At 43.8% G+C, this 16,996-nt stretch overlaps 3 protein-coding genes across 3 annotated transcripts; 2 read left to right on the forward strand and 1 right to left on the reverse strand.

Moving 5' to 3' along the window:
- The first annotated feature begins 197 nt into the window (after window positions 1–197).
- On the forward strand, window positions 198–7,210 carry smcr8a (Smith-Magenis syndrome chromosome region, candidate 8a). Its single transcript, XM_061090265.1, has 3 exons — window positions 198–1,320; window positions 2,082–3,869; window positions 4,704–7,210. Exons 1-3 carry the CDS (start codon window positions 719–721, stop codon window positions 5,161–5,163), a joined length of 2,850 nt encoding a protein of 949 aa, XP_060946248.1. The 5' UTR covers window positions 198–718; the 3' UTR covers window positions 5,164–7,210.
- A 1,122-nt stretch (window positions 7,211–8,332) lies between these two features.
- On the reverse strand, window positions 8,333–12,346 carry bud31 (BUD31 homolog). The gene is made up of 4 exons (XM_061089770.1): window positions 12,146–12,346; window positions 11,493–11,615; window positions 11,009–11,175; window positions 8,333–8,778 (listed from the first exon to the last, which is right to left on the reverse strand). Exons 1-4 carry the CDS (start codon window positions 12,237–12,239, stop codon window positions 8,728–8,730), a joined length of 435 nt encoding a protein of 144 aa, XP_060945753.1. The 5' UTR covers window positions 12,240–12,346; the 3' UTR covers window positions 8,333–8,727.
- Window positions 12,347–13,984: 1,638 nt separating this feature from the next.
- Window positions 13,985–16,467, forward strand: pdap1b (pdgfa associated protein 1b). The gene is made up of 6 exons (XM_061090011.1): window positions 13,985–14,105; window positions 14,276–14,367; window positions 15,102–15,194; window positions 15,308–15,429; window positions 15,729–15,880; window positions 16,018–16,467. Exons 1-6 carry the CDS (start codon window positions 14,093–14,095, stop codon window positions 16,071–16,073), a joined length of 528 nt encoding a protein of 175 aa, XP_060945994.1. The 5' UTR covers window positions 13,985–14,092; the 3' UTR covers window positions 16,074–16,467.
- The last annotated feature ends 529 nt before the right edge of the window (window positions 16,468–16,996 follow it).

Genomic DNA, 16,996 nt, shown 5'->3' on the forward strand with positions numbered 1-16,996 from the left:
TGAAATATAGACTAACCGAGATGATATTACTAATACCACTAATAAATGAATAGTCAAGATCATAACACGATAACAATACTGGTTATAAGAATCTGCAACAAACACCGAAAGTACTTTATTATATTTTTGATTATCACATCATGTACTGCCATTCATCCCGGAGAGTGACTGTGTGTACTTTGTGTTTTCGGGTGTACTCCGTGCAGGAGGCGGGGGGGATGGTCACCTGACACAGGACTGTGACCAGCTGGGTAAACATGGCGTCTGTGTCTGGACCGAGATGACATGTAGCGGTCCTGTGTGTAAGCGACACCTCGGAGGAGGAGCAGGACGCGAGACAAGACGAGGCTCAGGAGGAGAGAAGCTCTTCACTGATGCTGCTCCATGTTGAATCGTCTCCGTGCTCAGCGGGAAGAAGCTGATTCCTGCCCGGACCCTGTGATTGGCGCAGATCATTCCTTTTGTTAACGCTGCCTCCAGTTCATGTGGAGGGGCTATACTTGTATCCAGTCTGACAAATATCGAGGATCCTGCCCTGGGGACCGGCTCCTGCTGGGATCAGACTGGGGCCCACCCTGCTCTGCTGTGGGACCCTCTTTTTAAACGATATGAGAGCAGGATGATCAATGTGTCTGTTGCTCTCTGACAGCTGGGTTATGACTGTGAGTGGTGCTGCAGCGTGTGTTGTGTTTCTCATGCCTTCCTCCACAACACCACGATGATCGGCTCACCTGACGTGGTGGCTTTCACTAAAGAGGATGAGTTCGGCCAGAACAGCCCGGACCCCTGGGCTCTCCCTGAGGAGTTCTCCGTCCCCCTCCATCCTTTGGGTGACTCCAACCCCTGGGCCAAAACCTCCTTCGCCAAGTTCACCAAAGACTTCATCCTCATCTCGGAGTTCTCCGAGCAGGTGGGCCCTCAGCCGCTCCTCACCATCCCACCCGACCCCAAGGTGTGCGGCACGTTCGATCTCAACTACTTCTCCCTGCGCATCATGTCAGTGGACTACCAGGCCTCCTTCGTGGGGCATCCCCCAGGCAGTGGCTACCCAAGGCTCAGCTTTGTGGAGGACTCCAGGGTGGTCCTGGGCGACTCGAAGGAGGGGGCGTTCGCTTACGTCCATCACCTCACGCTGTACGACCTGGAGGCGAGGGGCTTTGTGCGCCCGTTCTGCATGGCGTACGTGTCGGCCGACGAGAGGAAGATCATGCTGCAGTTTCAGGAGATGTCACTCCGCTTCCTGCAGGCGTCCGAGTGTCTGAAGGCTGGGAACAGGAGAGCCTTCGCCAAAGAGCTGCAGAGGAAGCTCCAGGACCTGGAGTAAGATTTAACTGCTTTCCCACATAGAATTCCTTTTAAATTCTTCAATTTTATATGTAAATAGGTAATTGTTCAAATCAATGTGACAAATTGTACCAGTAAGACTCTGCTTTGGGCCCCTGCTAATCCCTCAGCCTCAAGTCTACTGCTCAACATTTTACATGAGTGCTGACATTAGGCAAAGCTTTTAGCTATGAAAGAAAATATTGTGATTTTGACCTCAATAAAAAGTCTGACGAAACATTTCATCCAGAACCAAAATGTGAACTTCATGGTTGCACAAGAGGAAAAGTCAGAGGTCACTAAAGTTTTTAGCATTCATCCTCTCGGGACTTTGAATGTTGTACAGTATTTCTTGGCAATCTATCCAGAGATATTTCAGTTTGATGTGGTGGACTGACCAACAAACCCACACTTATACCCATGTGGGTTCTTAGAATGGATATAAACATAACTTTCCAACACTAATCTGATAGTTCATGAAGTTGTGCTGAATGTTGTTCCTGGTTTGTTTGTGTAGTAGTTTCTCAAACTCCGTTCAGACACTAACATCCATCCTGAGTGATCTGATCACATGTGGTCAGGACACATTTAAAAGCCAGGTGTGAAGAGATGAACAAAGATCTGTCCACTTGTGATCAAATCTCTCAGGACGAATGTTAAAACCAGGTCTACATGAGGCTCACGTTACTCTTGACTCCTCTGATTCCTGTTCCCTGTATGAACACGTGCATCAGTAACCCGTGTTGTCTTCCCCTCAGGTACACTCACTCTGTGTTGCAGAAGGAGGAGGGCCTGCAGAGGGAGGCGGGGCCTCAGTGCATGTACTCCGCTCACGCCGTAGACAAAGCCAATGAGCTCGCTAACGTTGAGAAGAGCATCTACGAACACAGGGACCTGCTGAGGCAGATCAGCTCCTTCCACTGCCGCCCGCGCAGAGACCCGCACGCTGTCACCTGTCCCAAGTGTATGACACAGTGCTTGAGTGAGTGTGAAACGCTTTTGGAAAAATACGCCAAGCTTGCCAACCCCTTCTGTTACACGGACAAAGAAAAGAAGAGGGACGAAGGGCAGGGTCCAATCAATGATGAAGCAGGAAAAGAGGGAGTGGTGGAGGATGACGAAGAGGGCGTTAAACGAAGGCCGTCTTACACACCACAGCTGATCAAAGCTCGGTCCGCCAAGTGTTTCGACAAGCGGCTGAAGACCATGCAGGAGCTGTGTGATGACACTTTCTACGAGGCCACCATGGGGCTCCTGAAGGAGACGGAGAGGAGTTTCCGTGGCGACCTATGTTACCTTCACACACGCCGCCTGGACAAGTCTTTACGCAGGAGACAGATAATTACCAACTTCCTGTTTGAGGAGGACCTGGGTGATGATGCTGAGGATGAGGAGGGGGTACCAAGACCATTCTGTGCCGTGAACCATGCTGTCAACAACTTTACACTCTTAAATCCTCCTCCTCCAATTGTGCTGGGACCAGAACCTCTAGAGTTGGACTCACTGGCGCCCCCAGATCCCCGAGACCCAACTTCTGAGACCAGCCATACTCAGGAGAGTGAGCTCGGGCTTGGGGAGAGTCATCTGGATTCCTCCCCCTCAGACCAGACTCTGGAGACCCAGGAGAGCTCCGAAGGGACCAAAGGAAGCTTTAGCAGCGATAAGAGCGGGAAGGGCCCGGCAGAAAAGCAGCAAGGCCTTGCTAGTGTTAGGTCTGAACCTCCCGATCCTGATCCTGATCCTGATTCTGACTTGACCCCTGACCACAACACTGACCTGGAGAGGGAGAGCAGCAGTGAAGATATGGAAACCACTGCAGGGGAGGATGAGGGTGAGAACGGGGGAGACGACACACCAGTGTCCTTGCTGGAAGTGGTGTCTGAGCTGGAGGCCAGCAGGGAGGACGACTGTGAGAGAGCAAGTGAAATTGAGTCTGACTTGTTGGTTCCAATCGAAACAGCATGCTGTATGTCTCAAGAGGGTTTCCTTTATGAGGCATCTGCCCCAGAAAAGAACCATCATGAGGACCAAAGCTCCCACCATCAGTCCTCTCCAGCCGCGGTGGTCAACCAGGAGCCTCAATCCCTCCCCCTTCTCCAGGACTATTACGCCGTGGGCTCTCTGTGCTCGGAAAACAAAGCATCTGGGCTGGAGCTGCCCGTGGGGCTCCTTGGAGATGCAGTCTCCCGTACGTCAGCAGAGGACGGCTCAGACTGCACCATGAGTGCTTCAACCGGGTCAGATCGTGCAGCCTCACCTCTCGGCTACGGGGCGTCGATGACCCTGCGTCACAGGAAGAAGGCTGGACAGGGAGCCCTGAGGTTTGTGCGACAGTATCCCTTTGCCATTCAAGCTCTGTGGTGCCTGCTGAGTGGCAGAACCCTGGTGGTGCTCGGGGCAGATGAGGGGAGGGTCCGACGGTTGGTTGCTGCTCTGGCCCTCTTCGTTCCCGGCCCTGGGAAGTGCAGCGAGAGGGTTCAAGCCTGGCTCTCCTGTCCTTTCACCCTTACTGACCTGCAGAGGTGGAAACTCATTGGTTTGCAAAGGTATGTCCAATCTGCATTTACATTTTAGACTTTTTTTTTTTTTTTTTTTACACATTAGTTTTTTCGTTCACATACAGCAATAATTTACACATACAGTGTATACAAAAATTCTTAGAGGTAGAAAATAGCGGTAGGATGTCCTACACAATGTATGATGATAACAACAATAAGCTTAAACTGAGCCAGAACGGCTTCTATGTACATTTTAGACTTTTACATTCCAGTGCTATAAAAAAAAGAAGCTTGTATTCAGGGCGAGTAGAGCAAGACAGATGATGTAGATTTCACAGATTTACTAAAATATTGAGTTTGATGCTCACAGAACCATAGAACATATTAATCAATGTGAAATATGAAGATGATGATAGACTCCTCAACAGAGTTTGTATCACAATCGCTCCACTATTAATCATCTGCTCTGACTCAGTCTGCGATGACGCACATAAACTATTCACCTTCCAGCCTCTCGACTGTATTGGAGTTTTACAGAGAGGGAGCTTTAGCTTTATAAATTCATGCACTTGTTGAAAAGTCAAAAGGTCAACAAAGAAGATTCAAAGCTGCAGATCAAATTACACATTTTATTTATCTTAAAAACCACAAATGTCCTCTTGGTCGGAACTTCTTTAGGATCCACCCTCTGGAACCATGAATCTCTGTATCTGATGTTTTGCAAATGTGTCCGATAGATGTAGAGATATATAAACCAGATCCTTATAGCACTAACAATTAAATTATAATAATGATATATTACAATAAAAAAAAAGAAAGTATACCTCTATGTAAAGCTTTCTTAACCAACTGACAACTATGGTATCTTTCTGCCTCACACAGAGTGGCGTCCCCTGTTGGTTCCAGCATGCTTTACTCGCTGTCCCGCTACAGTCGCTATATCTCCATCCTCGATGCCGACCAGAAGACCTTGCGCTGCCCGCCGTATCGCGGCCAGCTGCTCGCCAACATAGCCGATCATCGCACCTACATCCGCCGCGGCTCCACCTACTTCCTCCATGTACAGAGCACCCTCTGCCGCCTGGCTGCCAAAGCCTTCCTGTTTACTTTCACCCACCACCTCCACCTGCCGGTCAGCTCCACGGAGGGACCCCAGGTCGTGGAGGGCCGGCGCCGGTGCTTCCTGCAGGAGCAGCTGGGGCTGAGCGAGGAGGACAGCCAGATACTGCTGTGCCTCAGCCAGCTCGTCGCTCAGCAGTACCTACAGCCCGCCACCGGGAGCAGCGCACTCGCACCTTGTTTTAGTTTTAACTACACCACAAGCGTTTTATACAAAATCTAATTCCCTTCTGGGAAAAAGGATTTTCATGCAGGTTTTAGCAGAAATTATCTGTGACTATAGTTTTTAATGGACCAAAGGTGATTGTTACAAGGTCTAAAGTTATTTAAGTTTCAGGAAAATCTGCACTGACTTTTATTTTTCTCTGCCTTGCTGTGTTTGTCTTTGCTCTGGCTCTCTCCTCTGTGTGCAGGGGAAAGGGGAATCAGAGTGAGTGTTTACTTTGGTTCAGAGCAGGTTCACACACAAAAACATGTCCATGACAAACAAGTGTCTGCTCTACCCTTTGAGCTTGTTGGGGGGGGTTCCCCTTCCGTGTTTATGTGCTTGTCTGAGGTCAGGGACACTTTTTTACTGTGTATGTGTGAGTGTATGTTTTCTTTTACAAAATTTAAACCAACATGGCTGTCTGTGTATTTAAAGTGCTTCCCTGACCTCAGCCAGCTCAGTAACAGGTTCAATCACAGCTCTGCGTTAACACCCATCAACCACTGAGCAGTTTGTCAGCGATGACTTCATCTCAGCTACATGTAAACATGTTTTTCAGGAAAACTGTGACATTTTGTGTGGTGAACAGACGTCCCTGTCAAATCTGTCCATGACATGGTTTGTTACAGCTGGTTTGTGACACGCCTCTCTACCTACCACCACAAAGCTTCCAAAGGCCAAAGCTTTTCTGAAGCCGACACTCGTCATATTTCTGTCTCACTCGACCTTACTTTCTTTTTTTCTCTTTCGTGAATGAATTGGAACACATATCTCTGCAGTCGTGGTTGAATGTCTGTTTTGTTTCCAGGAGAATTGATGTTTTAACCGGAGTAGATTTGACCTTTGAGAGCATGAAGTAAGCGTTCCCAGAGGCTGCTTTCGGGTTGTGATGCATGAGGAAGTGTATTCGCCGTGTGAATTGGAGCCAGTCGGCTTCCACGTGATGTTGCATGTCCAGAGAAAAACTGTCATCGCGCACATACTCACCAATGTAAGGCCAGCGGCAGCCAAAACCTGTCCATGTTCACTGCTGACGAGCATCTTCATGGATATTACTCAAACGGTCAGTGGCATTTTAAAGCTACTTAACCTAAATGTATTGAAATTCACTGTTGTCTTAAAGTTGTGTGCGAGTGTTGTGGTGTCAGCATGAGACTGTCTTGTGTTGGGGTGAACCACCGTGTTGAAGATATTTCTGTTTTTGTTACATTTGAACGAACTGACTCGGACGAGATGCTGAACACATTGAGATGTTTGCTGGGAGTGACGGTGACGTTGTGTTTGTATAGATTTTATGAATTTCCTGTGCCATCAAAAGCAAAACTCTGAAGTTTGACACTTTATTTAGGACAGTAGTGGCCTATGATTTTTATCCCAGCGACCCTTGCTGGATGTGTGCTATGAACAAAAGGTTCTATTATTTATTGCTTCAGGACCACAATTGAATCATTATGCTGAGAATTTCTGTTTTGGATTAAGCTGAAGAAATGCAAAAGAAAAAATAAATCTCTGAAGTTCTGTCAGTTCGGCCAGTGAAATCGCACTGTTAGTATTTTAGATTTTCCTGTTCCTAATTCTGTGGCGTCGGCGTTGGAGCTTTGATTCTGTATCTAAGGTGGTAACTGTACTTGTGACTGCATGGTCAGAGTTTTAATGTGAAAGGTCAAACAATGTGGGATCATGGCTGCTGTCCTTCCTGCTACGATTTAAAAAAAATGTTTTTAAGGCAAATGCTTTAAACTACTAATGACAACCTCACTTTTAATTGCACCTAATGTTTTATTTCCTTTACTTCAGGTTTCTGTCACATGTGATGTCTTTATTTTTTTAATGCTTCAGTTTTTCTGTTCGGACATTACAACCTTTTTTTTAGCTATTATCCCTCTAATGCAAAAAGGTGAATGTAATTTTAATAAGCCATACCGCAGTGTGCTTAACACGTCGTCACTCAGTGTCCTTATGTTGCCATATCACATCCACCTTTTGTATCTCACCACGAAGCGGGCCACTGTTAACTCCAGCCCTGTTGCCATTTACTTTAATAAAGCACGTTGTGAATGTCGTGACGCTTTTATGTGATAATGAAGATCAACTTAAAATCCTTTTTGCGTCAGTGCCTGGTTCCCACAGGATCATGTTGATGTTGCTGAATCTCACTGTGAGATACTGAAGGAGCACATTTCTCACATTAAACATCCGATACCCAACAGACTCTTGTCTGTGTGACTTGCTTTAGCGATGACGGATGTGCAAACATTGGAGGTGTCATGAATAATAAATACTTCTCTGTGGGCTGCCTCTAATTGCCCTGCTGGGTTTCCAGAAGGAAAAGGTGGTGGCCTGCCTTGGGAGAAAGTAGCAGCGGGTGAATGATTTACAAACACTTCACAACAATACAGTCGTGTTCAGAGTTGATTATCGTTGGTATACAGGAGCTGAGTGTGTGGGCAGCGCTGTGTTTCTCAGCCATTATGAAAACATGTGAGATTCTCTACCTTTTACTGCCGTTACTCTTGAGTATTTGTAATCTCACAGTTGAGCAGACACCTCACACGCACACAAACGCCTGCAGGCGCGAACACAAACACACACTCTCCTTCTCCTGTCAGCTGCACTAAGGATCAATTACATCATCGACAGGTGAGGATTTCATTAGGAGTTAGTTTCACCTGCAGGGTTTATGCCTGAGATGAAACAAACCTCTGCAAAGGCTCAACAGTTCCTTGAAATTAATTCAAGCTGCACCAAATTTCAAACACTCAGAGATATCAGTTCCCTTAATGTGCCTGTTTTTTCCCCCATCAAGATCAATTATGTTTCCTGGGAAAATTGTATAAGCCTATTATACTGTAAATGTTTTAAGTAGAATTTATATAGTGAGCAGGGAAAGAGACGAGGGGTAAAATTCAGTATTTCCATCTCAAAAATATCACAACAGATTCGTTGCACAACACAGTCTCTTTCAGGTCTTCAATCTTTGAGAGCTTTGAAGACGTCCGTAACTACAGCAAATAATTAACTTCACGCCATGAGATGAGGAAGAATAAAAACACAAAGATAAAAACACGAGAGCAAGTAAATCAGAATCGCTTTATTTAAAATTATACTACAATAACAATGTTGAAAAGGTTTTCAGGTTTAAAACAACATTCAAACACAAATCACTTCCTCCCAGCCCCCCCCCCCATTCAATGAAATGAAACACAGAAGCATTGAAATTGACCTTCACAGTGGAATAACAGGCCTGATCCAGAATCAGCTCATCTCGAGCTGAGGTGAGGCCAGGGCTTCAGTTTAGTGTGTATTACAAAAAACAACAGCACAGAGAAAAATAAGCGTATTTAAGATAAGATGGCCCCTCTCAATGCTTTCTCCATTGCCCACCCATGTTTAAAAGCAGAATATTCAATACTGATCCCAAATCAGGTCTGCTGGAGTCGTTGGTGAAGATGTTAGCGAACTGTTTCTAAAGCAGGCGACTGAATTAAAGAAACTGTGACGTCAGGGTTGTGAGGGAGCACAGATGGAGGATTGATGAGCCCTGATGTCCAACAGAAAATAGATGTCCAAAATCTACACTTAGCCAGAGCAACCTCTGCAGCCACAGTGGGTGCATTCAATGATCCGTCCCTGCAGAGAGAGGAGAATCACAAAAGGACAACAGCATTAGTCACAAGATTTTACTGAATATACTGTCACATTTTCTGTGTTGTATTAAAGTGTTTCTAAGTATCTACACTGCTCAAAAAAATTAAAGGAACACTTTGAAAACACATCAGATCTCATTGTGAAAAAAATTATGTTGGATATTTATACTGATATGGACAGTTTAATGTCTTGGGAACAAAAGGATGCCACATCTTTGATGGAAATAAAAGTTTTCAGCCTACAGAGGGCTCAATTTTATAGACACCCCGAAAATCATAGTGAAAAAGTGATGTGGCAGGCTTGTCCATTTTGCCAAAATTCAATTTCTGAAACTCAAAATGCTTCTCAATATCTTGTGTGGCCCCCACGTGCTTGTATGCAAAGTCTGAGGAGCAACCTGGCGGCGTCTGATGGACCGAAACATAATGTCCCAGAGGTGTTCTATCGGGTTTAGGTCAGGTGATCATGAGGGCCATTCAATTGCATCAATTTCTTCATCCTCCAGGTACTGCCTGCATACCCTTGCCACATGAGGCCGGGCATTATCGTGCATCAGGAGGAACCCAGGACCTACTGCACCAGCGTAGGGTCTGACCATGGGTTCAAGGATTTCATCCCGATACCTAATGGCAGTAAGACTGCCGTTCTCTAGCCTGTAGAGGTCTGTGCGTCCCTCCATGGATATGCCTCCCCAGACCATCACTCACCCACCACCAAACGGGTCATGCTGAACGATGTTGCAGGCAGCATCGCGTTCTCCTTGGCTTCTCCAGACCCTTTCACGTCTATCACAGGTGCTCAGGGTGAACCTGCTCTCATCTGTGAAAAGCACAGGGCGCCAGTGGCGGACATGCAAATTCTGGTGTTCTATAGCAAATGCCAATCGAGCTCCACGGTGCTGGGCAGTGAGCACAGGGCACATCACGTCGCGCCCTGAGGCCCCCCCCATGAAGTCTGTTTCTGACTGTTTGGGCTGAGACATTCACACCAGTGGCCTGCTGGAGGTCATTCTGTAGGGCTCGGGCAGTGCTCAACCTGTTCCTCCTTGCACAAAGCAGCAGATATCGGTCCTGCTGATGGGTTGAGGACCTTCTACGGCCCTGTCCAGCTCTCCTAGAGTAACTGCCTGTCTCCTGGAATATCCTCCATGTTCTGAAGATTATGCTGGGAGACACATCAAATCTCCTTGCAACGGCACGCATGGATGTGCCATCCTGGAGGAGTTGGACAATCTGTGCAACTTCTGTAGGGTTAAGAAATCGCCTCATGCTCCCAGTAGAGATAATGACTCTAGCTAAAGCCAATACTAATCAGTTAAACCAGTCGAAGTGATCAAGAGGGAGAAACTTGAAAGGGCCTCCACATGCAAACCATTTTGGGGGGCGTCTCATTGTTGCCCCTCTAGTGCACCTGTTGTTAATTCCATCAACACCAATGAAGCTGAAACTGATTAACAACCCCCTCTGCTACTTAACTGACCAGATAATTATCAAAAAAGTGCAATTGAATTAATTTTTTTGAGCAGTGTAGTTTGTCAAACCCGACACCTGAAGAAAAGGGTGAGATGCAGGAAACATCCTCAATAAATAGAACTGCCCTACAATACTTAACCTCTATCAGGGTGGCGACACTGATGAACAATTGTTTTTCAAAATAATTGTCGACAAATTTAACCCTTTCAAAACACCTCCGTCTCATATGCTCAGATTTATCAATGCACATCTTGGGTGTGTGCCCGTTTTCTCACTGTGAAGTCAGACTTGATCATTCAGCAGCAGCATGTTGTTCACCACACCAGCTGGCTCCATGAGAACCAACTTGAGAAGAAATACTGAAGTGTATTTTGTCAACATGTTTCGCTTTTCATAATCCTTCAGGAGTTAAATCTGGTGATTTTTCCCAAATAGTATTTTCTATGTTCACTTCACTACATCATTTATAACAGAGTCTAAATTTAAAAAAAAAAGGCAATACAAAGCATGGCGATGATTATTAAATACTGACTATAAAAGACCCTGATATACTATGCGAGTCTTTGTTACAGTTACAGGTGAAGTGTTAGTGATTTGTAGCTGTTGCAGTACAGAGTCCCGTCTGTACAAAACTCAGCAGAAATAATGTAAATCTGATGACCAACTTCCGCCTGTAGTACATATTTAATCAAAAACTTATGCTAAGATTGTCTTTTTAAAGTATTCGATGTCAGACTTACGACTTCCAGCTTTCCCTTGGGGACTCTGCAGATGCAGTTGGTTCCAAAGTTGGTGTCTCTCGTTTGGATGCAGCGCAGACAGCACAGGTTCTCGTAGCCCTGCTTCTTCCACTTGGCAATCAGGTTCTTGTCTGCATAGCCTTCCTTTATACAGTAATCATACAGCTCTGCCAGGGCACACACACACAAAGACAATTAATACTCAACATCTCATACACAGATTAAAGCTGGAAATAGGTAATGTACTGTATGTTTGGTAATGTGCACAATAACAACAACACAAAGGGTAACTTGCATGAGGCAAAACCTTTAAACATCTTAAGTAAAGTCTTAAGAGTCGGGTCAGACTTAGAACTAAGTGGCAGAGTCCAAATGAAGGGTAAAGAGATAGTTTGGTGTAGTTTGTAAAATACTGAAGTAGACAGAAGAGGAAGTGGACAACATTAGATATCAGGTGGTTCATATGGGGGGGGGGTCTGCTCACCTCTGCTGATGGCTTTGCGTTTGTGGAAGAGGTCGAAGATGTATCGACTCCTCTGATGGTGAAGCCGGAAAATCGGCCACAGGGACTCGACCTTTCGTTTTCCTTCGTGAGGCTCTGTTTCAGCTGAGAAGAGGACAGAAAAAGTTGGAGTTAGAATAAATGGATTTCAATATGAGGTGATGTTATAGATGATATGATGCCTATATTTCAGACTCGTAGGTCAACATCATTATAGAAAGAAGATGTGCACTCGTCAAACTTTACGAGTTCACAGGGATTCAACCGGATACGTCCGATGCTTTCAAAGACAAGATGAGTCTCTCCGTGTTGTCTCGGTTATGGAACTACTACTAGATGTTGGCTGTGGTCACTTAACTTCCAGTAAGGACCCGGGATTGGCAACTCTATTCAGGACATTGTTTTGAGCAGTCCCCCCCCCCCCCCTCTCCCAATCCTCCACGGAAGTCTTCCCCACTTGTGTTAATCGACATATGCTGCCGCCATTACCAAAAAAGCCCTCGTGTCACCATCACCCCCCAGTGTTAAAACCAAACTGGACAGTGATGGAACCAGTAGGTGAAGCGACTGAACTGGTTTCACCGAGCTCCACGCTGCGGGTCCGCGGGGGCACGACCGCCATCCCCCGGCTTTACCTTCTCTCATCTTCTGGTCCAGCTCGTCCAGGGTGGGCTCGATCAGCTCCCACCCGTCCGGCGGCGGCTTCCGGCTTCTCTTCACTTTGGGCATCTCGTCGTGTTTTTGTACAAAGTGCAACAAAAGCTCCCCCCTTGTTTACGCAGTGAGGGCAAGCTCAAATAGTGGCAGCGGTAACTCGTTGAGGCACTTCCGGTGTATTGTACTTCCGGTCTGAGGCACTTCCGGTGGAAGTGGCAGTTTCTGTAAACTGCCACTGATATGTGAAGGCAGCTGCTTTGATGCCACAATGTTTAAAGAGAAATGCCTTTGATGCCACACGGTTCAAAGGCAGCTTCCTTTGATAACTGCCTGAGTAAACTGTGATAAGCCAACGCACAATTGTACATTTGCATCTTTCCATTAATTTCTACATTAGATGGTGAATAACTCCATGATAGCATTAATGCAAAGAGGGTAATCTAGTAATTTATGGACGACAACTGTACCAAAGAAGATGAATAAAGGTAGGTAGGACCAGGCACACTCTCCATTTATATTTCTGTTCTCTAGGCTGAATAAATGTATTCAGAGTTTTTACAAGACAGCAAAGAGAGACTCACAAAATGTTACTTTCCAGTTGCCTATAAACCATTTACATTTTTATTTACTCTCATAAGTTGACCAAATGTTCTCTTTATGACGGGATTCAGAGGCATTCTCCAAGGACTCTTAGTTAAATACACTAACATCAATAAGGACATTTAAAATAGACTTTTTGTTACTCCTTCAACTTCAAAATATTGTTTATGAGTTATGAACGTCTTTTAACAGTAACCAAACAGTAGATATACTAGACAAATGAAAAATGAAGATGTACACAACAAACAGCTACTGACCCGCTACTTTTTAAACATGCTTTATTCTCATGTCTTCAGTATTTATATGAATTCAGTTAACTGACAATTACTCCATGGACAGCAATATTGATACAGGCTGGCTAATCCTGTTAAAACAAAGTGAATGATACTGATATTGAAGCAAACTGTTATTAATAATTTCCTGGCTAACCAGTAATTTCAAGTACATCTGCACCAAGGTAACCAAGTACAAGAGACATTCAAAATGTATAAATGATCTCCTTTCATTTTTTTTATGTTTGAGTAATTTGTGCAAATGCAGATCATAGTAACTAAATTAAAGCATGAAATTATAGCAGTGTATATTGTAATGACATATTGTGTCAGTGATGGTAACTGTTAATAATGGAGTCTTCAAAAACAGTGTGGCACAGGCACATATCATATTTTTTGCTGCCGGAAGTGCCTCTACGAGCTGCCGCTGCCACGATCTGAACTTCCCGTCTCTTCGTTTCTGATGCGGTAGATATGTGCGAACCTGTTTCGGGCGCGAAAATTAGACGTCATCAAGGAAGGGGGGGGGTTCTCCCTTCTCCCTCTATCGTCGCTCTGATGACGTCGAGGCAAAAAATAAACTCCGTTCATGCACTTTTTTAAAAAACTCTTTAAATTTCCCCCAAGACGAAAACACGACATGTGTTTATTTAAATAAAGTGTTTTTCCATATAAGGACGTAAACTGAGATAAAACCAAAACAGACTCACTTTCTCTGTGAATTGCATCACTTTAGTGCTCTAGCAAACTGCCTTAAGAAAAAACAACATAAAGTGTGTTTAATTTAATTTATAACTCACGTTGCTTAGCTCAACAGCTGGACATTATATTCAAATAAATGTATAATATAGATTATAACGACAGACAGGATTATCAAATGTTTTAACAAACGTGTGTTTTTAAGATTTGTGGACAGGCACATCCTCGGACCACTCCGCATATCACTGCCGTGAGTTTAGTCAGCTGTCAGATTGTGTTGTCGCCTGAACATTGTGTGTTTTCTGACCGTGTTCACGTTTTTAAGAGTTTTTAATCAAGGCCTCGTTTGTGAAAATGCCCAAAGGAGGTAAGAGTGATTCCGGATCCAGCTGCATGTTGTTGACAGCTGTGTTTTCCTGCTGATCGCCACACTACGCCACAGGCTGCTTATAGACACTGTCCTAACTTTCACTTGTTACTAAACAACAATGTTTATAAACCAGCTTTTGTTTCTCTGCTCTTTTCCCATCGTCGCAGGAAAGCGAGGGAGCCACAAGGGCCGCATGAGAACTTACACCAGCCCCGAGGAGATAGATGCTCAGATGAAAGCGGAAAAGGAGAGGAAGGAGGTTAGTGTGCTACGTATGGTCATGGTAGTTGCTCTTGCCTACACTTCCCATCATGCAACAGTTTGAGTGAGCTGATCCAGAAGTTTGAAGATTTCACTTCATGTCTTTACACAGTGGGGATTCCCTCAAACAGAGTTTATCAACAGTATGTTATATATTATCTTACACAAATTTAAGAAAGTGTAAACAATTTTTTATTTAAAATATTTCTCTTATTCAAGTAAAGTTTTCAAAAAAACAAACAACATATCAAATAAAAATATAAAAAAAAAGAACAATAAAAAAAGTGAAGAAGCCAGAAATCACATTAGCCTATAGAAGTTGGCACAATATAAATATATAAAACATCATAAATAACTTGAAATATAAATATAAGCAAGGCCAGTGGTTTAATAACTGGTGTCTCATATGAAAAGTCTTAAGTTTCAATGCTGTCTTTACTACTAGGTTTGTTTATTTTTCCTCATCAACTCGTTTCTCTTCCCATTTTCACCATCATGTAGATAACTGCTCTTCATTTTCCTTTACTTTCATTTTCAATTCAAACTTTGATAATGTACAGAACTGTAGCTCTGACGGGAGTGACTAGGGGCCCTTAGGGAGGTTTCTTACTGAGAGGTCGTTGCAAATAAACCATTATTTTTTTAAGAGAGATTATTTAAATACATTAACCGATCATGTTAATAATGGTCTGTTTTTGGTTCAACTGTTTGTTTGTCATTTATGTTTTATAGCAAGAGGGGGTGGAGGGTGCAGCTCCGACTGACGTGGCAGAGGAGAAGTTACCAGGATCAGGATCAGAGGACAGCGATGATGACGACTCCCTGGTACTGCCACACTAACTCTGCCACTCTGTCTTATCACATATACAGTTGCCTCAACATGGAGTACAGTAATTCATTCACCTTATACTGTACGAACTGTTGTGATATGTTTGCAGAGAAAGAGAACAGGTACGGAGGGCCTCATAGAAATCGACAACCCCAACAGAATTTCACAGAAGTCCAAGAAGGTCTCACAAATCGAGCTGGATGAGCCGCCGCAGTTATCAAGGAGAGAAAGGTGTGTGTCAGTCCGTCGCATCTTATCAGTGCTTCATGAGAACTTCATTTTTTTTTAAGTTCATTTTACATACAGAAGTATTTGAAGGACAGAAATGACACAATTAGAGTTGTGTGGGCCTCTGATGTCCAATTCTATTGTCTTATGTGCTGGAAATTTCAAAATGCTACCTGCATATTCTGAGCACTTTAACACCTTATTTTGAAATTTACTTTCTGTGATTCCAGTCAAAAAAACATTTTACACTAACTTTCCTAATGTCGCTCTCGTCACCTTGACTTGCACCAACTCGTGCACAGAGAAGAGATCGAGAAGCAGAGGGCGAAGGAGCGCTACATGAAGCTGCACTTGGCCGGGAAGACGGACCAGGCCAAAGCCGACCTCGCTCGCCTCGCCATTATCAGAAAGCAGAGAGAAGATGCTGCCAAAAAGAAGGACGATGAGAAGAAGGGTGAGCATCTAGATCTGGTCAAAACCATTGGATGTTTTTGAGATGTTAGTGGGTGTCATTGGGTTTTTTGACCAGGGAAAAATGTGGTTTTAATCTTGTCAAGCTGATCGTTTTTATCCTTTATTTTCTCTTCAAAGCAAAAGTAGCAGCGTCAGCGGCAACCAGAGGAATGAACTCCCTCACGCTGAAATGATGCAGAGTATTTATCTGAGGCGTCTTCACATGTTTCTGGACTGGTGCAATATATATATATATATAAGACTATTTTTTAAATGAAGAGCTATGAAGAATATTTGACTTTACTGTAACATGACCATTTGAAAAATGGTTGTGGAGACACCAGAGGGGTTGTGAATGTTTTGGCATGGAATAATGGCCTTGTTGATCCCTCCAGCAAATACAGCTACTAATAAGATTACATCAGTTTTCACGTACACTTGGAATGAATCCCTTCTAACCATTTAGCTTGTACATGATATTTATAGTTATACTTATCACTGTACAATTTCAACTTTGCTAACTGAGCTTTACCACTATATTTTGGGGGATGTTACATTGTATATAACGGACTCATGAAAATATTTCAGATAAATATGATGAAAAAAGACTGTTCGTTTCTTTATTTGCTGATTTGCCCTGTGAGAAAACCATCTTGTATTTTGGAGGCTTTCCCAACCTCAGGTGAAACAGTCCATGTTGGACTCACTGATATAAAAACGAATGAGTCAACATCACAGCTATTCAGTTTAGAATAGAAGTATTTCAGAGAATCCTTCAAATCTTTCAAATACTCTTACAAGACAGAGACATACATTCAAGCTTTTTGCTAACGTTCCGTTTGGATGTTTGGATGAAAACTTTTATATATATTATATATTAGTATCAGGTTGGTAATTGAATATTATAGAAATTTCATTTATCTCCTTTTCTGTATTTGTTATATAGTTGTCTACATCATATGCTCCCTCTGCTTAGAGCTTAAATTTATATGACACCATTGAACTGCCATTCATTGTTTTAAAATTCAATCTTCAACACAGAGATGAAAAAGGAAACAACATGGCCTAGCATTAAACACCATCTATCTAACCTAACGTTAATACTAATATAGAATTA

Source organism: Limanda limanda, chromosome 17, assembly GCF_963576545.1.
Source record: "Limanda limanda chromosome 17, fLimLim1.1, whole genome shotgun sequence".
Lineage (NCBI taxonomy): Eukaryota > Metazoa > Chordata > Actinopteri > Pleuronectiformes > Pleuronectidae > Limanda > Limanda limanda.

Excerpts from the sequence above, each read along its gene's own strand:
- pdap1b (XM_061090011.1), top strand. Across the intron at positions 15,195-15,307 it reads GCGATGATGACGACTCCCTG|AGAAAGAGAACAGGTACGGA; the intron begins GTACTGCCACAC and ends ATATGTTTGCAG. Across the intron at positions 15,430-15,728 it reads CAGTTATCAAGGAGAGAAAG|AGAAGAGATCGAGAAGCAGA; the intron begins GTGTGTGTCAGT and ends ACTCGTGCACAG.
- bud31 (XM_061089770.1), bottom strand. The coding sequence starts at position 12,239 with ATGCCCAAAGTGAAGAGAAGCCGGAAGCCGCCGCCGGACGGGTGGGAG. Across the intron at positions 11,616-12,145 it reads GGACCAGAAGATGAGAGAAG|CTGAAACAGAGCCTCACGAA; the intron begins GTAAAGCCGGGG and ends TCCTCTTCTCAG. Across the intron at positions 8,779-11,008 it reads CCAAGGGAAAGCTGGAAGTC|GGACGGATCATTGAATGCAC; the intron begins GTAAGTCTGACA and ends CTCTCTCTGCAG.
- smcr8a (XM_061090265.1), top strand. The coding sequence starts at position 719 with ATGATCGGCTCACCTGACGTGGTGGCTTTCACTAAAGAGGATGAGTTC. Across the intron at positions 1,321-2,081 it reads AGGAAGCTCCAGGACCTGGA|GTACACTCACTCTGTGTTGC; the intron begins GTAAGATTTAAC and ends TCTTCCCCTCAG. Across the intron at positions 3,870-4,703 it reads AAACTCATTGGTTTGCAAAG|AGTGGCGTCCCCTGTTGGTT; the intron begins GTATGTCCAATC and ends TGCCTCACACAG.